This window comes from Somniosus microcephalus, chromosome 4 (assembly GCF_052327205.1).
Source record: "Somniosus microcephalus isolate GS21.2 chromosome 4, FLI_Smic_1.0, whole genome shotgun sequence".
NCBI classification, from domain to species: domain Eukaryota; kingdom Metazoa; phylum Chordata; class Chondrichthyes; order Squaliformes; family Somniosidae; genus Somniosus; species Somniosus microcephalus.
This window is the reverse complement of record NC_140990.1, coordinates 14,183,482-14,205,048: the sequence shown is the minus strand read 5'-3', so window position 1 is coordinate 14,205,048 and position 21,567 is coordinate 14,183,482. Positions and strand designations below refer to the sequence as shown.

At 52.1% G+C, this 21,567-nt stretch overlaps 1 protein-coding gene across 1 annotated transcript in view; it reads right to left on the bottom strand.

Moving 5' to 3' along the window:
• Window positions 1–21,567, bottom strand: part of LOC147118327 (uncharacterized) — a 361,660-nt gene that overhangs the window by 17,683 nt on the left and 322,410 nt on the right. Inside the window, exons 5-9 of the mRNA XM_085984392.1 lie at window positions 9,944–10,049; window positions 8,862–8,955; window positions 8,425–8,534; window positions 5,244–5,385; window positions 2,640–2,710 (exon numbers count right to left, since the gene is read on the bottom strand). Of these exons, the coding sequence (XP_085840518.1) occupies window positions 2,640–2,710; window positions 5,244–5,385; window positions 8,425–8,534; window positions 8,862–8,955; window positions 9,944–10,049 (523 nt within the window). The remainder of the gene's footprint in view (window positions 1–2,639; window positions 2,711–5,243; window positions 5,386–8,424; window positions 8,535–8,861; window positions 8,956–9,943; window positions 10,050–21,567) is intronic.

Genomic DNA, 21,567 nt, shown 5'->3' with positions numbered 1-21,567 from the left:
GGGAGCGCTGCACTGTCGGAGGGGCAGTACTGAGGGAGCGCCGCACTGTCGGAGGGGCAGTACTGAGGGAGCGTTGCACTGTCGGAGGGGCAGTACTGAGGGAGCGCTGCACTGTCGGAGGGGCAGTACTGAGGGACGCTGCACTGTCGGAGGGGCAGTACTGAGGGAGCGCTGCACTGTCGGAGGGGCAGTACTGAGGGAGCGCTGCACTGTCGGAGGGGCAGTACTGAGGGAGTGCTGCACTGTCAGAGGGGCAGTACTGAGGGAGCGCTGCACTGTCGGAGGGGCAGTACTGAGGGAGTGCTGCACTGTCGGAGGGGCAGTACTGAGGGAGCGCTGCACTGTCGGAGGGTCAGTACTGAGGGAGCGCTGCACTGTCGGAGGGGGCGGTACTGAGGGAGTGCTGCACTGTCGGAGGGGCAGTACTGAGGGAGCGCTGCACTGTCGGAGGGGCAGTACTGAGGGAGCGCTGCACTGTTGGAGGGGCAGTACTGAGGGACGCTGCACTGTTGGAGGGTCAGTACTGAGGGAGCGCTGCACTGTCGGAGGGGCAGTACTGAGGGAGCGCCGCACTGTCGGAGGGGCAGTACTGAGGGAGCGCTGCACTGTCGGAGGGGCAGTACTGAGGGAGCGCCGCACTGTCGGAGGGGCAGTACTGAGGGAGCGTTGCACTGTCGGAGGGGCAGTACTGAGGGAGCGCTGCACTGTCGGAGGGGCAGTACTGAGGGAGCGCTGCACTGTCGGAGGGGCAGTACTGAGGGAGCGCTGCACTGTCGGAGGGACAGTACTGAGGGAGCGCTGCACTGTCGGAGGGGCAGTGCTGAGGGAGCGCTGCACTGTCGGAGGGGCAGTACTGAGGGACGCTGCACTGTCGGAGGGGGTGGTACTGAGGGAGTGCTGCACTGTCGGAGGGGCAGTACTGAGGGAGCGCTGCACTGTCGGAGGGGCAGTACTGAGGGACGTTGCACTGTCGGAGGGGCAGTACTGAGGGAGCGCTGCACTGTCGGAGGGGCAGTACTGAGGGAGTGCTGCACTGTTGGAGGGGGCGGTACTGAGGGACGCTGCACTGTCGGAGGGGCAGTACTGAGGGAGCGCTGCACTGTCGGAGGGGCAGTACTGAGGGAGCGCTGCACTGTCGGAGGGGGCGGTACTGAGGAACGCTGCACTGTCGGAGGGTCAGTACTGAGGGAGCGCTGCACTGTCGGAGGGGCAGTACTGAGGGAGCGCTGCACTGTCGGAGGGGCAGTACTGAGGGAGCGCTGCACTGTCGGAGGGGCAGTACTGAGGGAGCGCTGCACTGTCGGAGGGTCAGTACTGAGGGAGTGCTGCACTGTCGGAGGGGTGGTACTGAAGAAGTGCTGCACTGTTGGAGGGGCAGTACTGAGGAAGCGCTGCATTGTCACGGGGCAGTACTGAGGGAGCGCTGCAGTGTCAGAGGCGCAATACTGAGGGAGTGCTGCACTGTCGGAGGGGCAGTACTGAGGAAGCGCGGCACTGTCGGAGGGGCAATACTGAGGGAGTGCTGCACTGTTGGAGGGGCAGTACTGACAGAACGCCGCACTGTCGGAGGGGCAGTACTGAGGGAGCGCACACTGTCGGAGGGGCAGTACTGAGGGAGCGCTGCACTGTCGGAGGGGCAGTACTGAGGGAGCGCTGCACTGTTGGAGGGGGCGGTACTGAGGGAGCGCACACTGTCGGAGGGGCAGTACTGAGGGAGCGCTGCACTGTCGGAGGGGCAGTACTGAGGGAGCGCTGCACTGTTGGAGGGGGCGGTACTGAGGGACGCTGCACTGTCGGAGGGGCAGTACTGAGGGAGCGCTGCACTGTCGGAGGGGCAATACTGAGGGAGTGCTGCACTGTTGGAGTGTCATTACTGACAGAACGCCGCACTGTTGGAGGGGCTGTATTGAGGGAGTGCTGCACTGTCAGAGGGGCAGTACTGAGGGAGCGCCGCACTGTTGGAGGGGCAGTACTGAGGGGCGCCGCACTGTTGGAGGGTCAGTACTGAGGGAGTGCTGCACTGTCAGAGGGGCAGTACTGAGGGAGCGCTGCACTGTTGGAGGGGCAGTACTGAGGGGCGCCGCACTGTTGGAGGGTCAGTACTGACAGAATGCCGCACTGTCGGAGGGGCAGTACTGAGGGGCGCCGCACTGTTGGAGGGTCAGTACTGACAGAATGCCGCACTGTCGGAGGGGCAGTACTGACAGAATGCCGCACTGTTGGAGGGGCAGTACTGACAGAATGCCGCACTGTTGGAGGTGCAGTACTGACAGAATGCCGCACTGTTGGAGGGTCAGTACTGAGGGAGCGCCGCACTGTCGGAGGGGCAGTACTGAGGGAGTGCTGCACTGTCGGAGGGGCAGTACTGAGGGAGTGCTGCACTGTCGGAGGGGCAGTACTGAGGGGCGCCGCACTGTTGGAGGGTCAGTACTGACAGAATGCCGCACTGTCGGATGGGCAGTACTGAGGGAGCGCTGCACTGTCGGAGGGGCAGTACTGAGGGGCGCCGCACTGTTGGAGGGTCAGTACTGACAGAATGCCGCACTGTCGGATGGGCAGTACTGAGGGAGCGCCGCACTGTCTTGCTGGCGTCTGCCGTGGGATGAGGAGGGACGAGGATTGAGAGAGACTGTTCTTACCTACGAGCAAGACCAAAGTCGATGATTTTAATCTGATTGCTGCTTTGACTCACACACATGATGTTTTCAGGCTGTTCGACGGAAAGAAAAGAAAGGATTAGAATCACACAGCACAGCAGGAGGCCATTCGGCCCATAGTGCGGTCCCGGCCCTTTGAAAGAGCTATCCAATTAGTCCCACGGCCCCCCTCCTCTTTCCCCATAGACCTGTAGGTTTTATCCTTTTCAAATATTTAATTAGTATGGGAGATTACGAGGAGAGATTACACAAACTGGGGTTGTATTCCCAAGAATTCAGGGCTGATTAGATCGAAGTTTTCAGGATATTAAGGGGAACAGCTAGGGTAGAGAGAAAGAAACTATTTCCGCTGGTTGGGGAGTCTCGGAGTAGGGGTTTATGGTCTAAAAATTAGAGCCAGACCTTTCAAGAGTGAAATTAGGAAACACTTCCACACACAAAGGGTGGTAGAAGTTTGGAACTCTCTTCCGCAAACGGCAATTGATGCTGGATCAATAGTTCATTTTAAATCTGAGATTGATAGCTGTCTGTTAACTGAAGGTATTGGAAATGGGGCAAAGGCGGGTCTATGGAGTTAGGTCACAGATCAACCATGATCTCACTGAATGGGGGAACAGGCTTGAGGAGCTGAATGGCCTCCTCCTGTTCCTATGTTCCTATGTTTAATACTGAGGGAGCGCTGCACTGTCGGAGGGGCAGTACTGAGGGAGCGCTGCACTGTCGGAGGGGCAGTACTGAGGGAGCATCGCACAGTCGGAGGGTCAGTACTGAGGGAACGCTGCACTGTCGGAGGGGTAGTACTGAGGGAGCGCCGCACTGTCGGAGGGGCAGTACTGAGGGGAGCGCCGCGCTGTCGGAGGGTCAGTACTGAGGGAGCGCCGCACTGTCGGAGGGGGCAGTACTGAGGGAGCGCCGCACTGTCGGAGGGTCAGTACTGAGGGAGCGCCGCACTGTCGGAGGGTCAGTACTGAGGGAGCGCCGCACTGTCGGAGGGGGCAGTACTGAGGGAGCGCCGCACTGTCGGAGGGGGCAGTACTGAGGGAGCGTTGCACTGTCGGAGGGTCAGTACTGAGGGAGTGCTGCATTGTCGGAGGGTCAGTACTGAGGGAACACTGCACTGTCGGAGAGGCAGTACTGAGGGAGCGCCGCACTGTCGGAGGGGGCAGTACTGAGGGAGCGCCGCACTGTCGGAGAGGCAGTACTGAGGGAGCGCCGCACTGTCGGAGAGGCAGTACTGAGGGAGCGCCGCACTGTCGGAGGGTCAGTACTGAGGGAGCGCCGCACTGTCGGAGAGGCAGTACTGAGGGAGCGCCGCACTGTCGGAGGGGGCAGTACTGAGGGAGCGTTGCACTGTCGGAGGGTCAGTACTGAGGGAGTGCTGCATTGTCGGAGGGTCAGTACTGAGGGAGCGTCACACAGTCGGAGGGTCAGTACTGAGGGAACACTGCACTGTCGGAGGGGCAGTACTGAGGGAGCGCCGCACTGTCGGAGGGGGCAGTACTGAGGGAGCGCCGCACTGTCGGAGGGTCAGTACTGAGGGAGCGCGCCGCACTGTCGGAGGGGGCAGTACTGAGGGAGCGCCGCACTGTCGGAGGGTCAGTACTGAGGGAGCGTTGCACTGTCGGAGGGTCAGTACTGAGGGAGCGCCGCACAATCGGAGGGGCAGTACTGAGGGAGCGCTGCATTGTCGGAGGGTCAGTACTGAGGGAGCGTCACACAGTCGGAGGGTCTGTACCTAGGAAGCGCCGCACTGTCGGAGGGTCAATACTGAGGGAGCGCTGCACTGTCGGAGGGTCGGTACTGAGGGAGCGCCGCACAATTGGAGGGGCAGTACTGAGGGAGCGCTGCACTGTCGGAGGGGTAGTACCGAGGGAGCGCAGCATGTCGGAGGAGCAGTACTGAGGGAGCGCCGCACTGTCGGAGGGGCAGTACTGAGGGAGAGCTGCACTGTCGGAGGGGCAGTCCTGAGGGAGCGCTGCATGTCGGAGGAGCAGTACTGAGGGAGCGCTGCATGTCGGAGGAGCAGTACTGAGGGAGCGCTGCATGTCGGAGCAGCAGTACTGAGGGAGCGCCGCACTGTCGGAGGGGAAGTACTGAGGGCCTTCCGCACTTTTGGAAATGCCATCTTTTGGGATGAGACATTAGCCCGAGGGCCCTGCCTGCCCTCTCAGGGGAATGTAAAAGATGCCACGGCCACTAATGGAAGATGTGTAGTGGGAGTTTTCCCCGGCGTACTGGGGCCAGTGCTTATCCCTCAACCCAGTATCATTAATAAACAGATGATCTGGTCATTATATCATTGCTGATTGTGGGACCTTGCTGTGCACAAATTGGCTGCCACGTTTCCTACATTACAACAGTGACTACATTTCAAAAAATGTTCTTCATTAGCTGTGAAGTGCATTGGGTCGTCCTGAGGTCGTGAAAGGCCCTATATAAATGCAAGTCAGTCTGTTAGTTTCTTTCTTTCTACTTTATTTCTTTCATTGACTCGTTGCTCCAGACAGCCCCTCCCCTTGCCCCCCCACCCACCCCCCACACCCGCTCCCCTTTCCCCATGGGTGCTGTTGAGACCCAGGCCTGTACCTTTAAGTCGAGGTGCAGCACATAGTTCCCATGCATGTACTGAATGCCCTCGCAGATCTGTCTAGTGACGAGGGCTGCATCCAGCTCCGTCATCTTGCCGTCGCGCTCTAGGATTCTGTCGAACAGCTCGCCGCCCTCCACGCTGAAATGAAAGTCTTTCGCATGTCAGGGAATTGGTGGCTAGGCCTCGGGTTCTGACAGGCCCAAACTCACAGCCTGTGTCTAGGCCTCAGTTTCCCGTCAGGCCCAAACTTACAGCCTGTGACTAGGCCTCAGTTTCCTGTCAGGCCCAAACTTACAGCCTGTGACTAGGCCCCAGTTTAATGTCAGGCCCAAACTTACAGCCTGTGTCTAGGCCTCAGTTTCCTGTCAGGCCCAAACTTACAGCCTGTGTCTAGGCCTCAGTTTCCTGTCAGGCCCAATCTTACAGCCTGTGACTAGGCCCCAGTTTCATGTCAGGCCCAAACTTACAGCTTGTGACTAGACCCCAGTTTCATGTCAGGCCCGAACTTACAGCCTGTGACTAGGCCCCAGTTTCCTGTCAGGCCCAAACTTACAGCCTGTGACTAGGCCCCAGTTTCTTGTCAGGCCCAAACTTACAGCTTGTGACTAGACCCCAGTTTCATGTCAGGCCCAAACTTACAGCCTGTGACTAGGCCCCAGTTTTGTGTCAGGCCCAAACTTACAGCCTGTGTCTAGGCCCCAGTTTCCTGTAAGGCCCAAACTTACAGCTTGTGACTAGACCCCAGTTTCATGTCAGGCCCGAGCTTACAGCCTGTGACTAGGCCCCAGTTTCCTGTCAGGCCCAAACTTACAGCCTGTGTCTAGGCCTCAGTTTCCTGTCAGACCCAAACTTACAGCCTGTGTCTAGGCCTCAGTTTCCTGTCAGGCCCAATCTTACAGCCTGTGACTAGGCCCCAGTTTCATGTCAGGCCCAAACTTACAGCCTGTGACTAGGCCCCAGTTTTGTGTCAGGCCCAAACTTATAGCTTGTGACTAGACCCCAGTTTCATGTCAGGCCCGAACTTACAGCCTGTGACTAGGCCCCAGTTTCATGTCAGGCCCAAACTTACAGCTTGTGACTAGACCCCAGTTTTGTGTCAGGCCCAAACTTACAGCTTGTGACTAGACCCCAGTTTCATGTCAGGCCCAAACTTACAGCCTGTGACTAGGCCCCAGTTTCTTGTCAGGCCCACACTTACAGCTTGTGACTAGACCCCAGTTTCATGTCAGGCCCAAACTTACAGCCTGTGTCTAGGCCTCAGTTTCCTGTCAGGCCCAAACTTACAGCCTGTCATTAGGCCTCAGTTTCCTGTCAGGCCCAAACTTACAGCCTGTCATTAGGCCCCAGTTTCCTGTCAGGCCTGTACTTACAGCCTGTGACTAGGCCCCAGTTTCATGCCAGGCCCAAACTTACAGCCTGTGACTAGGCCCCAGTTCCATGTCAGGCCCAAACTTACATCCTTTGACTATGCCCTAGTTTTGTGTCAGGCCTGTACTTAATGTCTGTGGCTTGGCCCCAGATTTCATGTCAGGCCCACACTCACAGCCTGTGACTGGGCCCCAGTTTCATGTCAGGCCTGTATTGCAGCCTGTGACTAGGCCCCATTTACTTGTCAGGCCCTAGTTTCAGTCAGGCCCAAAGCTACAGCCTCTGGCTAGGCCCAAAAAGCCAAACAAAATTAGAATGCTTGCTCCATGGCGTCAACCATAGCGCAGTGGGATTTATTCCTTCTCACCTCTGATTCAGAAGATTATGGGTTCAAGACTCACTCCAGCGACTCGAGCCCCATAATCCCAGGGCCGACACTCCCTGGGGGCAGTACTGAGGGAGTGCTGCACTGTCGGAGGATCAGTACTGAGGGATCGCTGCACTGTCGGAGGTTCAGTACTGAGGGAACGCTGCACTGTTGGAGGTTCAGTACTGAGGGAGCGCTGCACTGTCAGAGGGGCAGTACTGAGGGAGCGTTGCACTGTCGGAGGGGCTGTACTGAGGGAGCACTGCACTGCCGGAGGGGTAGAACTGAAGCAGCACTGGACTGTTAGAGGGGCAGTACTGAGAGAACACTGCACTGTCAGAGGGGCAGAACTGAGGGAGTGCTGCACTGTCGGAGGGGCAGTAATGAGGGAGCGCTGCACTGTCAGAGTGGCAGGACCGAGGGAGCGCTGCACTGTCGGAGGGGCTGCACTGAGGGAGTGCTGCACTGTCGGAGGGGCAGTACTGAGGCAGCGCTGGACAGTCAAAGGGGCAGTACTGAGAGAGCACTGCACTGTCAGAGGGGCAGTACTGAGGGAGCGCTGCACTGTTGGAGGGGCAGTACTGAGGGAGCGCTGCACTGTCGGAGGGTCAGTACTGAGGGAGTGCCGCACTGTCGGAGGGGCAGTACTGAGGGAGTGCCGCACTGTCGGAGGGGCAGTACTGAGGGAATGCTGCACTGTCGGAGGGGCAGTACTGAAGGAGTGCTGCACTGTCGGAGGGGCAGTACTGAGGGAGCGTTGCACTGTTGGAGGGGCAGTACTGAGGGAGCGCTGCCCTGTCGGAGGGGCAGTGCTGAGAGGGCACTGCACTGTCGGAGGGGCTGCACTGAGGAAGTGCTGCACTGTCGGAGGGGCAGTACTGAGAGAGCACTGCACTGTCGGAGGGGCAGTACTGAGGGAGCGCTGCACTGTCGGAGGGGCAGTACTGAGGGAGCGCTGCCCTGTCGGAGGGTCAGTACTGAGGGAGCACTGCACTGCCTGAGGGTCAGTACTGAGGGAGCGCTGCCCTGTCGGAGGGTCAGTACTGAGGGAGCGCTGCTCTGTCAGAGGGGCAGTGCGGAGGGAGCGCTGCACTGTCGGGGGGGCAGTACTGAGGGAGCGCTACACTGTCGGAGAGGCAGTACTGAGGGAGCGCTGCACTGTGATAGGGGCAGTACTGAGGGAGTGCCGGACTGTCGGAGGGGCAGTACTGAGGGAGCGCTGCACTGTCGGAGGGGCAGTACTGAGGGAGCGCTGCACTGTCGGAGGGGCAGTACTGAGGGAGCGCTGGACTGTTGGAGGGGCAGTACTGAAAGCGCGCTGCAGTGTCATTGTCTGTAAAGCGCTTTGGGATGTCCTGAGGATGTGAAAGTCTCTGCAGAAATGTAACTGCTTTCTTTTATTCTATGAGTGTGTGTTTACACTAACTGCGGTCAGTACTCACTATTCCATGATGAGTGTGATGTTGTTCCTCGCCTCAAAGGCATCGTACAGCTGGATCAGGTTAACATGATTCAAATGGTTCATCACATTTATCTCATTCTTCACCTCGTTCTAGAATCAGAAACAGAGAGAGATAGAGGGAGAGAGACAAACAGAGAAAGATAGCGAGACAATGGGAAAGAGAGAGAGAGACAGAGAGAGAGACAGAGAGAGAGAGAGAGACAGAGAGTGAGACACAGACAGAGAGAGACAGAGAGAGAGAGACAGAGAGAGAGAGAGAGAGACAGAGAGACAGAGAGACAGAGACAGACAGCGAGAGAGAGACACAGACAAAGAGAGAGATAGAGAGAGAGAGACAGAGAGAGAGAGAGAGAGAGAGAGAGAGAGTGAGCGAAGGAGAGTCGCCCCTCTCCTGTCTATTGTCCTATGAAGCCTCACCTTGTCTCTGACGCCCTTGGTCTTGATGATTTTGGCAGCCAAATCAAGCCCTGTCAACTTCTCTTGGCATCTGTAAACCTGTCCAAACCGACCACTGGAAAACATATCAATGCAACTTAGACCGCGGAGAGGGAACGACACACCTTCACCATCGCGACACGCTGAGAGGGACACATCACCTCAATAGAGACATGAAGATAGAGCTATAAAAAGACGGCCCCTCAGTACTGCCGCTCTGACAGTGCAGCGCTCCCTCAGTACTGACCCTCCAACAGTGTGGCGCTCCCTCATTACTGGCCCTCCGACAGTGCAGCACTCCCTCAGTACTGCCCCTCTGACAGTGCAGCGCTCCCACAGTACTGACCAACCAACAGTGTGGCGCTCCCTCATTACTGACCCTCCGACAGTGCAGCACTCCCTCAGTACTGCCCCTCCGACAGTACAGCGCTCCCTCACTACTGGCCCTCCAACAGTGCAGCACTCCCTCAGTACTGCGCCCCGACCGTATAGCTCTCCCTCAGTAGTGCCTCTCCGACAATGCAGCCTCCCTCAGTACTGCCCCTCTGACAGTGCAGCGCTCCCTCAGTACTGCCCCTCCGACAGTGCAGCGCTCCCTCAGTACAGCTCCTCCGACTGTGCAGCGCACCCTCAGTACTGCCCCACCGACAGTGCAGCACTCCTTCAGTACTGCCCCTCCCACAGTGCAGCACTCCCTCAGTACTGCCCCTACGACAGTGCGGCGCTCCCTCAGTACGGCCCCTCTGACAGTGCGGCGTTTCCTCAGTACTGCCCCTCCGACAGTGCCGCGCTCCCTCAGTACTGCCCCTCCGACAGTGCAGCGCTCCCTCAGTACTGCCCCTCCGACATTGCGGCGCTCCCTCTGTACTGCCCCTCCGACATTGCAGCGCTCCGTCCATACTGCCCCTCCGACAGTGCAGCTCTCCATCAGTACTGACACTCCGACAAAGCCAGCAAGTTCTGACTCAGAGACGAGAGAGGGGCAGAGAGGAAGATGGTTTGAGCAGTGGGAATGGAGAGTGCTTGTTAATAATGAAAGGTATCCCCGCGCTGGATGTACTCACCCTCCCAGCAGGCTGGCGTAGTCAATGGCGTAGAATGACGTGACAATGAAATGTTTCACTGAGACAATGCGATATTCAAACGGGGCTGGGGGAGATGGGCTGTCATCTGGAAATAAATGTAAAACCGCCCTTCGTTACTTCAACTCTATCATTTCATGGCATGTTGTTGTTTAATATTCATTCTCGGCTTGTGGCAAGGCCGGCATTTTTAGCCCGACTTCTGGAACCGCTGCAGTCCGTGGGGTGAAAGTGCTTCCACAGTGTTCGGGAGATCCAAGAATTGCTCTCTCTCTGTCTCTCTCTCTCTGTCTCTGTCTCTCTCTGTCTCTCTCTCTCTCTGTCGCTCTCTCTCTCTCTCTCTCTCTCTCTGTCTCTCTCTGTCTCTGTCTCTCTCTCTGTCTCTCTCTCTGTCTCTCTCTCTGTCTCTGTCTCTCTCTGTCTCTCTGTCTCTCTGTCTCTCTCTCTGTCTCTCTGTCTCTCTCTCTGTCTCTCTGTCTCTCTCTCTCTGTGTGTGTCTCTCTCTCTGTCTCTCCCTCTTTCTGTCTCTGTTCCTCTCTGTCTCTCTCTCTGTCTTTCTTTCTCTCTGCTTCTGTCTCTCTCTCTCTCGCTCTCTGACGCTCTGTCTTTCTCTCTCTGTCTCTCTCTCTCTCTCTCTGTCTCTGTCTTTCTTTCTCTCTCTCTCTCCCTGTCTCTGTCTCTCCCTCTGTCTCTCTCTCCCTCAGTCTCTCTCACCCTCTGTCTGTCTGTCTCTCTCTCTCTCTGTCTCTCTGTCTGTCTGTCTGTGTCTCTGTCTCTCTCTCTGTCTCTGTCTCTCTCTCTCTGTCTCTTTGTCTCTCTCTCTCTGTGTCTAGCGCTCTGTCTCTCTCTCCTCTCTGTCTTTCTCTCTCCCTGTCTCTCTTTCTCCTCTCTCCCTGTCTCTCTCTTTATCCATCTCTTTGTCTGCCTCTCTCTCTCTCTCTCTCGCTCTGTCTCTGTCTCTCTCTCCGTCTGTCTCTCTCTCTCTGTCTGTCTCTATCTGTCTGTTTCTCTCTCTCTCTCTCCCTATCACTTTCTCTCACTCACTATCTCTCTCGCTGTCTCTCACTCTCTCTCATCTGTCTGTCTGTCTCTCTCTCTCTGTCTCTCTCCTCTCTCTGCCTCTCTTCCTCTGTCTCTCTCCTCTCTCTCTGTCTCTCTTCCTCTGTCTCTCTCTCTCTCTCTGTCTCTCTTCCTCTGTCTCTCTCTCTCTCCCCTCTCTCTGTTTTTCTCTCTCTCTCCCTGTCCCTGTCTCTCTCTCTCCACTCTCTCTCCCCATCTCGCTCTCTGTCTCTCCCTCTCTGTCTCTCTCTCCCTGACTCTCTCTCTGTCCCTCTCTCTGTCTGTCTGTCCTTCTCTCTGTCTGTCTCTCTCTCAAATTCAAATTCAAATTCAAATGCTTTATTGGCATGAAAGTTTACAGAGAACCACATTGCCAAAGCTTACATAGCAAAAAGGTACATTTTCAAACATTCTGTAGGTGTCGATCGATTTGACATTTGTTGGGTACATACAATATTACTTTTAAACAATATTAATTTTTCTGCCTCTCTCTCAATTCAATTCAATTCAAATTGCTTTATTGGCATGACAAGGTACATCTTATGTTGCCAAAGCATGGGAAAAACATGTATGATTGCACATGTAAACGCAGATCTAGACATACAGGCCTAGAAATTGAGTTTTGGCGCAGCCAGGGCTTTAGCGCCGGAAGTTAGTGCCGCAGCTAAGTCGCGCTGGTCGGGCCCAAAATTCACCAATTCTGCGCCCAAACGGCTGCCGGCGCTGCTGAGAGCTGTTTGCGCCTGAAAACTGGCGCTACGCGCTGAATATCGGCGCTATTCCGGCGCTGCGGCGCCCGCTGCGGTGCGGCAGGTTCGGGAAGTGCAGGCCTCCTCCTTCCCTTAAGGAGGAGCTGCCTGCACCCGGCCGCGGCCCGCGAAAATCTTTTTAAAAATGAGCCCGGCACCTCGGACAAGTGCCGGGCTTGCTTCTGTTCCGGGGGGGGGGGGGGGGGGGAAGTCCGGGGAGGGAGCTGCGGCCAGGCGGCCGGCGGGAAAGCGGCCGGCCGCCGCGGTGCCTTTAATGCGCCGGCGCAAAGTCATGTAAGACTCTGTTGCCAGAGTCTTAGTTGCGGCTGCCACGGGCGAGGCGGCCGCAACTGAATTTCGGCGCTGGGGCCCGTCGGCATGGCAACCGGGACGCTGCGCACACCGATGACGTCATCGGTGCCGGCGCAGCGCTACCGGTCTACCGCGGCGGAAGGGCCCCAGGCAATTTCGGCGCCGGCGCCAATTGCAGCGCTAGGCCCTCTAGCGCCGCAAAATCGGCGCTAAGGGCACTGAATTTCTAGGCCACAGTGTATAGACAGATATATCCCTGTATACATAAATATACACACATATGATATGCATATAATCTTTTCTTAGATTTAATGGCTGTCCCTCTGCTTATGGCAAGCTGTAACATAGTTTGCTGCTAAAGTTACGCAATTTCTCTGTTCCCCTAATAGATATGGGAGTTTTTGGTGGTCATTCAAATTTTTGAATTCAGGGCATATTTTTATGAATTTTGGGTAGAAATTTCCCCTTATGTCCTGGTAGTTTCCACAAGTTGTGAGGAAGTGTATCTCTGTCTCCACCACTCCCTGACTGCAGTGAGAGCATATCCTATCCTCTCTTGGCAGCCAGGTCTGCCTGTGTCTGCCTTTTTCAATGGCCAGGCTATGCTCACTAAGTCTGTACATTGTCAAGGTTTTTCTCAATTTGCTATCTTTTACCATGGTCAGGTATTCAGCCATGGTGTATTGTCTGTTTAGGGCCAAATAGCAATCGAGTTTGTTTTGGGTTTTTGTCGTTTCTGTCCAATAGGTCAAATATTTTTCCTTTTGTTTAGTGACCATTGTGTTGGGTCGAATTCTCTGTGCTATGATGTCACTGTCCTGGGGCTGATTATTATTAGTAGTGTTAGTAGTTACTTCACTGAGTCCCAGGACGAGTTGACTGAGGGGACTCTTCTCTATGATCATCTCTTGGCATTTCAGGGCTTCGTAATGATAGCAGTGGGGGTTGCTCATTTTTAGGTGTTTCCAAAATTTGATGGCTCTTTTTTGGATATTAATTAGTAGTGGATATTGGCCTAGTTCTGCCCTGCATGCATTTTTTGCGGTTTTCGTCTGAGTCCGGAGGATACTTTTACAGAATTCTGCATGTAGGATCTCAATTGGGTGTTTGTCCCATTTTGCAAATTCTTGTTGTGTTAGCGGACCCCACACCTCACTGCCATAGAGTGCAATTGGTTCAATTACGGATTTAAAAATTTTGAGCCAAATGTCAATTGGAATTTCTATTTGGATTGACTTTTTAATGGCATAGAAAGCCCTTTTTGCTTTCCCTTTCAGTTCATTCACAGCCAAATGAAAATTTCCCATAGAACTGATTTTTAAGCCTAGGTATGTGTAATTTGTAGTTTGTTCAATTTTAGTTGCTCCTAGTGTGAAGTTTATTCTGGGTCCCTGATGTCTGGATCTTTGCTGGAACACAAGAACTTTGGTTTTTTGGGGGTTTATTGTCAGGGCCCAGGTCTGACAGAACGACTCTAGCAGATCCAGGTTCTGCTGTAGACCCTCCTCAGTTGGTGACAGCAGGACCAGGTCATCTGCATAGAGGAAGAATTTAACCTTGGAGTCATATAGGGCGAGGCCAGGTGCTGTAGATTGTTCAAGTAGTTTTGCCAATTCATTTATGTAAATATTAAAGAGTGTCGGTGAGATTGGCGAGCCCTGCGTCACCCCCCGCCCCTGTGGGAAGTATTTTGTTTGTTTGTCTCCAATTTTAACTGCACATTTATTGTTTGTATACATTGATTTAATTACATCATATGTTTTTCCCCCTACACCACTTTCAATACGTTTTAAGAATAGACCGTCGTGCCAAATAGAATCGAAAGCCTTCTGGAAATCTATAAAGCAGGCAAAAATGTTGCTTTTGTTTTGGTGAACATGTTTGTCAATTAGGGTGTGTAGGGTGTGTAAAGTCTGTGGGTTGTGCAGTTAATAAATACACAGACTTCAGAAATAACAAACAAACAGGTCTTTACTATTCGAAGGTCCGGGCGAATCTGCCCCAGAAATCCTGCTACAACACTTATATACTGGTGTGGTCACTATCGGTATTACCGTATACAGAAGCCAAACAAATAGTGCCACACCTAAAGTAGTTCCCTTAAAGGTGAACGGTTACATTCAATAGTTCCCTTAAAGGTAGACGGGTACATACACTACAATCCTCCCTTTTTAGCTTATTACTTACAGAGTCCCCGTTAAACATACATATCTTCAACTTCCTATAAAACAAATTACAGCTATAATCTCGGTGGAGTCAATGTCATATAAAACAATTTACAAATATAATCTCGGTGGAAACAGTTCACAGGTTCCGTCTCTGCGGAAACAGTTCATAGATTCAGTCTCTGATCTTGACTCGTTCCGAACAACATTTCTTTGGGGTAGCCGGTTCACCTGGCTAGCGTGACTCCTCCATAGCCTTTTTCTTGACGTAGCAGCTTGAACTTTCGTCCTGTTGAACCAGCAGTGCGGACTTTGACAACCAACTGGCTGTCTTGACATTTACCAATTTTTCAACTAATTTAGCTCCTTTCGTAATGTCCCGCCTGGAATGGTAGAAGTGCTAATATTTTAGACAGTTATTATCCTCTGCTTCTTCTTTTTCTTTTCTGCCTTTTTGAAACTCTCGGAGCTCCTTTCTCGGCTGCCAGCTGTAGCGCCACCAACTCTCTATGTTCCTTAGACCTTAAGTGCTTCATCCGGATTTCAGCACTTTGAGAGTTTTCATCACAAGCTGGGCAGACCACATCCTCATAATATTCAGTGTCACTCAACAGGTCATGGTAATATTCAGGTTCGTCCTGAGTTAGGCCAGCGAGAGAGACTTCTTCTTCCTCCTCACCCGTCTGGATGTTAGCTGACGGTGGTTCCTTCCCTAAACATCTTTCTTGAAAAGCCTTCTTCATGCATTCATATTCATCCCGCTCTTCCTGGGTTATCTGCCATTCCTTCACGACGGACCTCATTTGTGAGTTCAATACCTTCCTTTCCACCGGTAATTGCGTTATCAGGCTATTTAACCCTTCTACTGAAGTAACGGTTTCCACCTTCTTCTGTTCACCTTGACGTGATTCAACGTACTTTTGGCATCCTTGTAAAATTTGTGTTGCCACCTCAGCTATCTCCGTGACTTTTGAGAGCTCCGAACTCGTTCCCCCTGAAGATTGAAGCTCGTGTTCAGATTGTTCCCCTTGTAGAGTCTTGTCCTTCAGCATATGAAGGAGTTGGCCGACCGTTAACTCTTCCCTGGGAACACGGTGGATCAGAGTCTTCTCCATTTCATCCACCTCTTTCTCCAATACTTCCACCTTACGTTCCTCTTGAACTTTGGCTTTCAGCGCTCGGAAAAGTTGCGCCCTGATGCTCTCTAGTTCATGTTCAGGGACCATTCTTACAGTGTCCTGTTCTTCCACTGCAAGGATTCCCAGTTGAATCTGTTCTTCAAGTTGTTGAACCTTAGACATTGCCGCCTCATATTTGTCTTGGGTGTCCTTCAATGTTTTTATAAGTTCTTGGACATCCTGTCTTTCATGCTCTGCCATGATTTTCACCTCTAATTGCTCATCTATGGATGGAGCTTCTATCGATGAGTCTGTCTTGGCCTTGAGCTCATCAAGAATTTCCTGCAGCCTTTGGACTTCTTGCTCATGTTCAACCTTTAGTTGTTCATATGCTTCTACTGAAACTAGCTTTTCGGAGGCTGCCGAGTTAACCCCCTTCTGAATTGTAGCCTGGGCCTGTTCATACTGTTCTTTCAACTTCTCACACTCTGCTTGTAAGGAGTCGTAAAGAAGAACTGGAATAAAATCCTGGCTCCCTGAAGATTCCTCTTCCTTTGGTTCATTCTGTAAATATTCTAGTTCCTGAACAGCATCAGGGGAATGTGATTGGTATTTGACCAGGATGGCTCTATGGTCGCTCTCTGCTTGAGCTAGCTGTCTCTGTAGTCTTTCCAGGTTCCCCCATTCGGTGTCCCAGAACTTTTCCATATTTTTCATCTCCTGTACGAGACGATCACTCAACTGTTCTAATTGTTGTCGTACTTTGACATAAGTTTGCGTCTGAGCTCGGTGTTCTTCCGTCATGGATGAATCCTTTGCTTGAACAGGCTCAGAATTCTCTGTCAACCTGGAGTTCTGCTCTGCAGCTTTATTCTTCTTGGTACCATAAGTCCTTCTACCTGTCTTCGTTTTCGACTTGGTCTTATCATCATCCATTTCAGAATCTGAGCTAATAGCTTGCACCGAGTCCTCCCTCATTATGGCTTTTAGGTAATGCCATTCCATGTCTATTTTCTTAATCCACTCCCATCCTAGAAGTGGTGGTCCTCCCTCAGGTAATACGTACAAGCTCATTCTTGGGTGTTCTTTACCCCTATCTCTCACCTTGACTCTTATTTTCCCCACGGGGTATACGTTATGCCCCGTGTATGTCTGTAATACGAACTTGGTATTTCTTAAAGGTATGTGAGAGAATAGCCGGTGGTAGTCCCTTCGGTTGATGACTGATAGAGCTGATCCAGTGTCCAGCTCCATTCTTATTTGGACTCCAGCTATTTTTAGTATGACCCAGATGGCCTGTAGATCCGTTTCTTTACCCACATTGTGGATTCTCAGACTACCCAGCTCCTGGTTGTTTGGGTCTGAGTCTGAATTCTGTTCGTCTGAACTCTTCTCAGCCACCTTGTGTACCTTGTTGTACTTTTCTGGTGGTGGCTTCCTTTGATTATTGATCTTTTTCCCGGACTGGCATACCTTCGCAATGTGACCCAGTTTGCCACATTTCCTACACTCTTGGTTCTTAAACCAGCATTGATTCTGGTCATGCGTGGTCTTCCCACAACGGTAGCATTTTGTTGTGCTTGAAGTAATTTGGTCCACCCCGAGTGCCGCCGCCTTTAGTTGCATTTCCGCCGTTCCTTTCGCTGCGGCTTCGTGCGATGCAGCTATAAGGACAGCCCTGTCCAGTGTGAGGTCATTCTCTTCCAGTAGTCGCTTCAGCGTCCCTTCTTTGGACAATCCGCATACGAACTTGTCCCGCAGCGCTTCTGTCAGATTCCCTCCGAACTGGCAGTATTTCGCTAGCCTACGCAGTTCGACCAAGTATTCCGCATTGCTTTCGTCTTTCTTCTGCGTTCTTGCGTAGAATTTGAATCGTTCAGCCAGCATCAGCGGTGTGGGGTTCAAGTGGTCCTTCAGCACAGCCACAATCTCTTCGAAGGTCTGATCCGCTGGTTTATTTGGTGCTATTAGATGCTTCAAGAGCCCGTATGTTTTTGCCCCCATCGAGTTTAGCAATGTTATCGCCTTGTCGTCTTCCTCTATTTTGTTGGCTTCGCAATAGATCTCTATGCGTTCCACGTACGTGGCCCAGTCTTCTATTTCAGAATTAAAGTCGTTAATATTCCCTCGCTTAGGCATCTTCCTTCCCTTGGGAGCAGCACCAGTATTTCTTATTTATTTATTTGTTTCTAAGATGGCGGTTTTCCCGCGAAATCGGCGGTTTCCTGCTCTTTCCTTCTCTCCCCGCCCACTTCAATGGCGGTATGTCAATCAAGATGGCGGTTTTCCCGCGAAAATGGCGGTTTCCCGCTCTTCCTTTCTCGCCCCGCCCACTTCAATGGCGGTTTCCCGCTTCTGGCGTCTTCTCCGCCTAATGGCGGCTTCCCGCGTTTCTTCCCGGTGGAAGGGGTACGCTTCCCCCTCAGCGGACAGGTTCAGCTGCTGGCTGGCTACCGCACAGCTCCCCTTACTCGGCTATGTCGTTTCCTCCCGCCCGCATGGCTCTACCAGCGCTGGGTACACCCCGTTAGCGGAGGACAGTTCAGCCGCTGGACTGGCTCTCGCGCAGTCTCTCTCTCCGTACCCGGCTCTGTCTCTCTCACCCGCACGTTCGATGCTACCGGCCCTGGGTACCCCGTTGGTGGAGAACAGCTCACCGCTGGACTGGCTCTCGCGCAGTCTCTCACCCCGTTTTCGGCTGTGTCTCTCACCCACTCCCGCACGTTCGGTTTTGCCGGCTCTGAGTACCCCTTTGGTGGAGAACAGCTCAGCCGCTGGACCGGCTCCTCGCAGTCTCTCTCTCCGCACCCGGCTCTCACCCGCACGGTTCCCGTTCGCCTCCCCAGCCCTCTCGCAGACCGGTGTTTCCCTCCCCGGCTGCGGCTGGGTTTCTCTTCCCGCGCCTACTCGCAGGCTCAGCGCTTCGTGGCTGCGGTCGCTGCCCCGATTGTCCCGCCAATCGCGGTCCGGCTGTCACCCGACGCCGTTGGACCCGACTTTTGGCCGGCACAGCTCCCCCTCGACCGAGGTCGAGTGCTCTGCCCTTATCCTCCGGATGCCTCTACACCTTCCCCTACTCACAGTCTCTTCGGCCGCCTTGTTTCTTGCTGGTCGGCTCACTCCGCACCGTGGCAGAAGGGTAGTCAGTGCCTGTTGCTGATACAGCTTTTGTTGTTAGTCTTCCTGCTTTCTGTTGTTGCAGCCTCGTGTTTCCTTTTGGTAGCACGACGAGGGCGGTTGTCTCTCTTCGACGCTCTTCGTTGCTTATGGTAATCTTGCCACAGGGTACGATCGGACTCGTCGCCACTGTAAAGTCTGTGGGTTGTGCAGTTAATAAATACACAGACTTCAGAAATAACAAACAAACAGGTCTTTACTATTCGAAGGTCCGGGCGAATCTGCCCCAGAAATCCTGCTACAACACTTATATACTGGTGTGGTCACTATCGGTATTACCGTATACAGAAGCCAAACAAATAGTGCCACACCTAAAGTAGTTCCCTTAAAGGTGAACGGTTACATTCAATAGTTCCCTTAAAGGTAGACGGGTACATACACTACAGGGTGAAAATATGGTCCGATGTTCTATAATTTGGTAAGAATCCAATTTGGCTTTTACTCAAGACATTGTGCTCCTCAAGGAAGTTTATAAGTCTTTGGTTTATGATACTACAGAATACCTTCCCCAGGTTACTGTTCACACAGATGCCTCGATAGTTATTTGGGTCAGCTTTGTCTCCACTTTTGTATATGGGCGTTATGAGTCCTTTGTTCCAGATATCAGGGAAGTAACCGACACTCAGAACCAAGTTAAAGAGTTTTAGGATAGCCAATTTCATTTTATCGGCCCAGTAATTCCGGGCACAACGCGTGAGTAAGGACGGGGTACTCACGCATGTGCCCGGAGGAATTGCCGGTTTTCAGCATGCACAGCGCATGCGCTGAAAACCGGCATTTCCTGTCCTCTGACCCAAGGGGTTAAGAGGCTGAACGCGTGCACGGTATCGGGCAGCGCGTGCGACTTGGATTTCCTCTATCTTTAGAGAGTTGCGCTTGTGTAAAGGGCTCCGGTATTTACGCATTGAAAAACCACACGTAAGTACTTAGTTTTACAGGTAAGTGGTCTATTATACAATTGAGAATTTTTTTTCCCACAGGTTTGTTATTTTTAAAGAATTTACAGTAAGGTAAGTTTAGTTTTAGCCCCGATTTTTTATATACTTTTTTTTTCAAATTTTAAAATTATCGTTTAAAATAGTTTTTCAGAGTTCTTTATGGTTCATTTAAGTAGTGCAATGTTTTTTTAAATTTTCTTTCAGGTTTAAGTAATGTTTTGGGGCCAGGAGTTTTCATGAGTTTGACAGCTCTTACTGTCAAACTCATGAATGAACTTTTGCAACCTCCCATTGGTTGCCCTGTGCTCACGTGATATCAGCCGGCTCATCGCACTAAGTACGCCGCTGGGTCACGCACGCACAGCGCGGCAGGACCTCAAGCGGGCCAGTGAGAGGAAATGCAATGCGGGCCAGAATTAAAATGTCAGCGTGCCGGGTAAGTGAACATCGGGGGCTTGCACGCACGGCAAGCTCCCGATCCTAATTTCAGGGCTGATCGTCAGTGTGTTTAATCATCTCGTTTAGGATGCCATCTGCACCGCGAGCTTTTCTTGGTCGCAGGTCCTTGAGTTTTTCAAATAGCTCTTTTTCAGTTATTGGGGAGTCTAACGGGTTTTGGTTATCTTTTATGGCCAGTTCGAGCTTTTCCAATTTTTTACATATTTGAAACACCAGTGTGTTTTTCTGGTATAATTTTTCAAAATGGTTTTCCCATGTGTCTCCATTTTGAATGGGCAATTCGTCGTGTTGCTTTTTGTGTTATATATTCCAGTTGTCCCAGAAACAATTAGAATTCCTCAATGGAGCTGAGCTTATTCTTAATATACTGTTCTTTCTTGGTTCTGAGTGTGTTTTTGTATTGTGTTAGTGCCTGACAATAAGTAAGATGTAATTCCTCGTTTTCTGGTTGTCTGTGTTTTTGGTTTGATATTTTTCTGAGTTTTTTCCTCATGTTGTGACAGTCTGAATCAAACCATTTTCCGTGGTTTTGTGTTTTGTGTTTATTCTTGCAAGATTTCAGGTTCGACTTTGATGCCAAATTATCAAAAATATTATTTATGTTATTCACTGCCAGGTTTACGCCTTCTTTATTGTGAGTGTATGTGTTTTCCAGAAAGGTGTCCAAGAGAGATTGAGTTGATTGACTGCTAATTGCTTTCTGGTATTTTTCCGTGCTGTTTTGGGCCCATCTGTAGGATTTTTTAATGTTGTACAGCTTACTGGGCTGTGTTTCTGTGTTGGTTGTTTCTGTCCTTTTAAGATACGCAATAATTTGGCTGTGATCTGACAGTGTTGTTAGTGGTTTGACTGTGAATGCTCTGAAAGAGGATGGGTCCAGATCTGTAATCATATAGTCTACGGTGCTGATGCCAAGAGGTGAGGAATAGGTCGATCTTCCTAGGGAGTCTCCTCTGAACCTACCATTGACAATGTACAGACCCAGGCTTCGACAGAGCTGCAGGAGCTGTTTTCCGTTTGCATTTGTCTGTTTGTCGTAGTTATTCCTGTGTGAATGAAAAGGAAGATCAAAATGGTTATTCCCAAATAGGTAATTATTCCCCTGAGTACTGATAAAGTCTGGTTCTTCACCAGTTCTTGAGTTGAGGTCACCACAGATCAACACGTTCCCCTGGGCCTGGAAGCGGTTAATCTCCCTCTCAATGTTGGAGAAGGTGTCCTCTTTGAAGTACGGGGATTCTATAGGGGGGATATAGATTGCGCAAATGAAAACATTTTGCATGTTAGAAATGATGTCTTTCTTAATCTTGAGCCATAAGTGGTTTTCGCCCTTTTTTATAAATTCAATGTAATTCCTAAGCTCAGCTTTAAACCAAATCAGTATGCCTCCAGAGTCTCTGGGTTACTCTCTCTCTCTCTCTCTCTCTCTCTCTGTCTCTCTCTCTCCCCTGACTCTCTCTGTCTCGCTCCTCTCTCTCTGTCTGTCTCTCTCCTCTCTCTCTTTCTTTCTCTCTCTCTCCCTGTCTCTCTCTCTCTCCCTGTCTCTCTCTCTCTCCTCTCTCTCTGCCTGTCTCTCTGTCCCCCTCTCTGCCTCTCTCTCTCTGTCTGTCTGTCTGTCTGTCTCTTGTC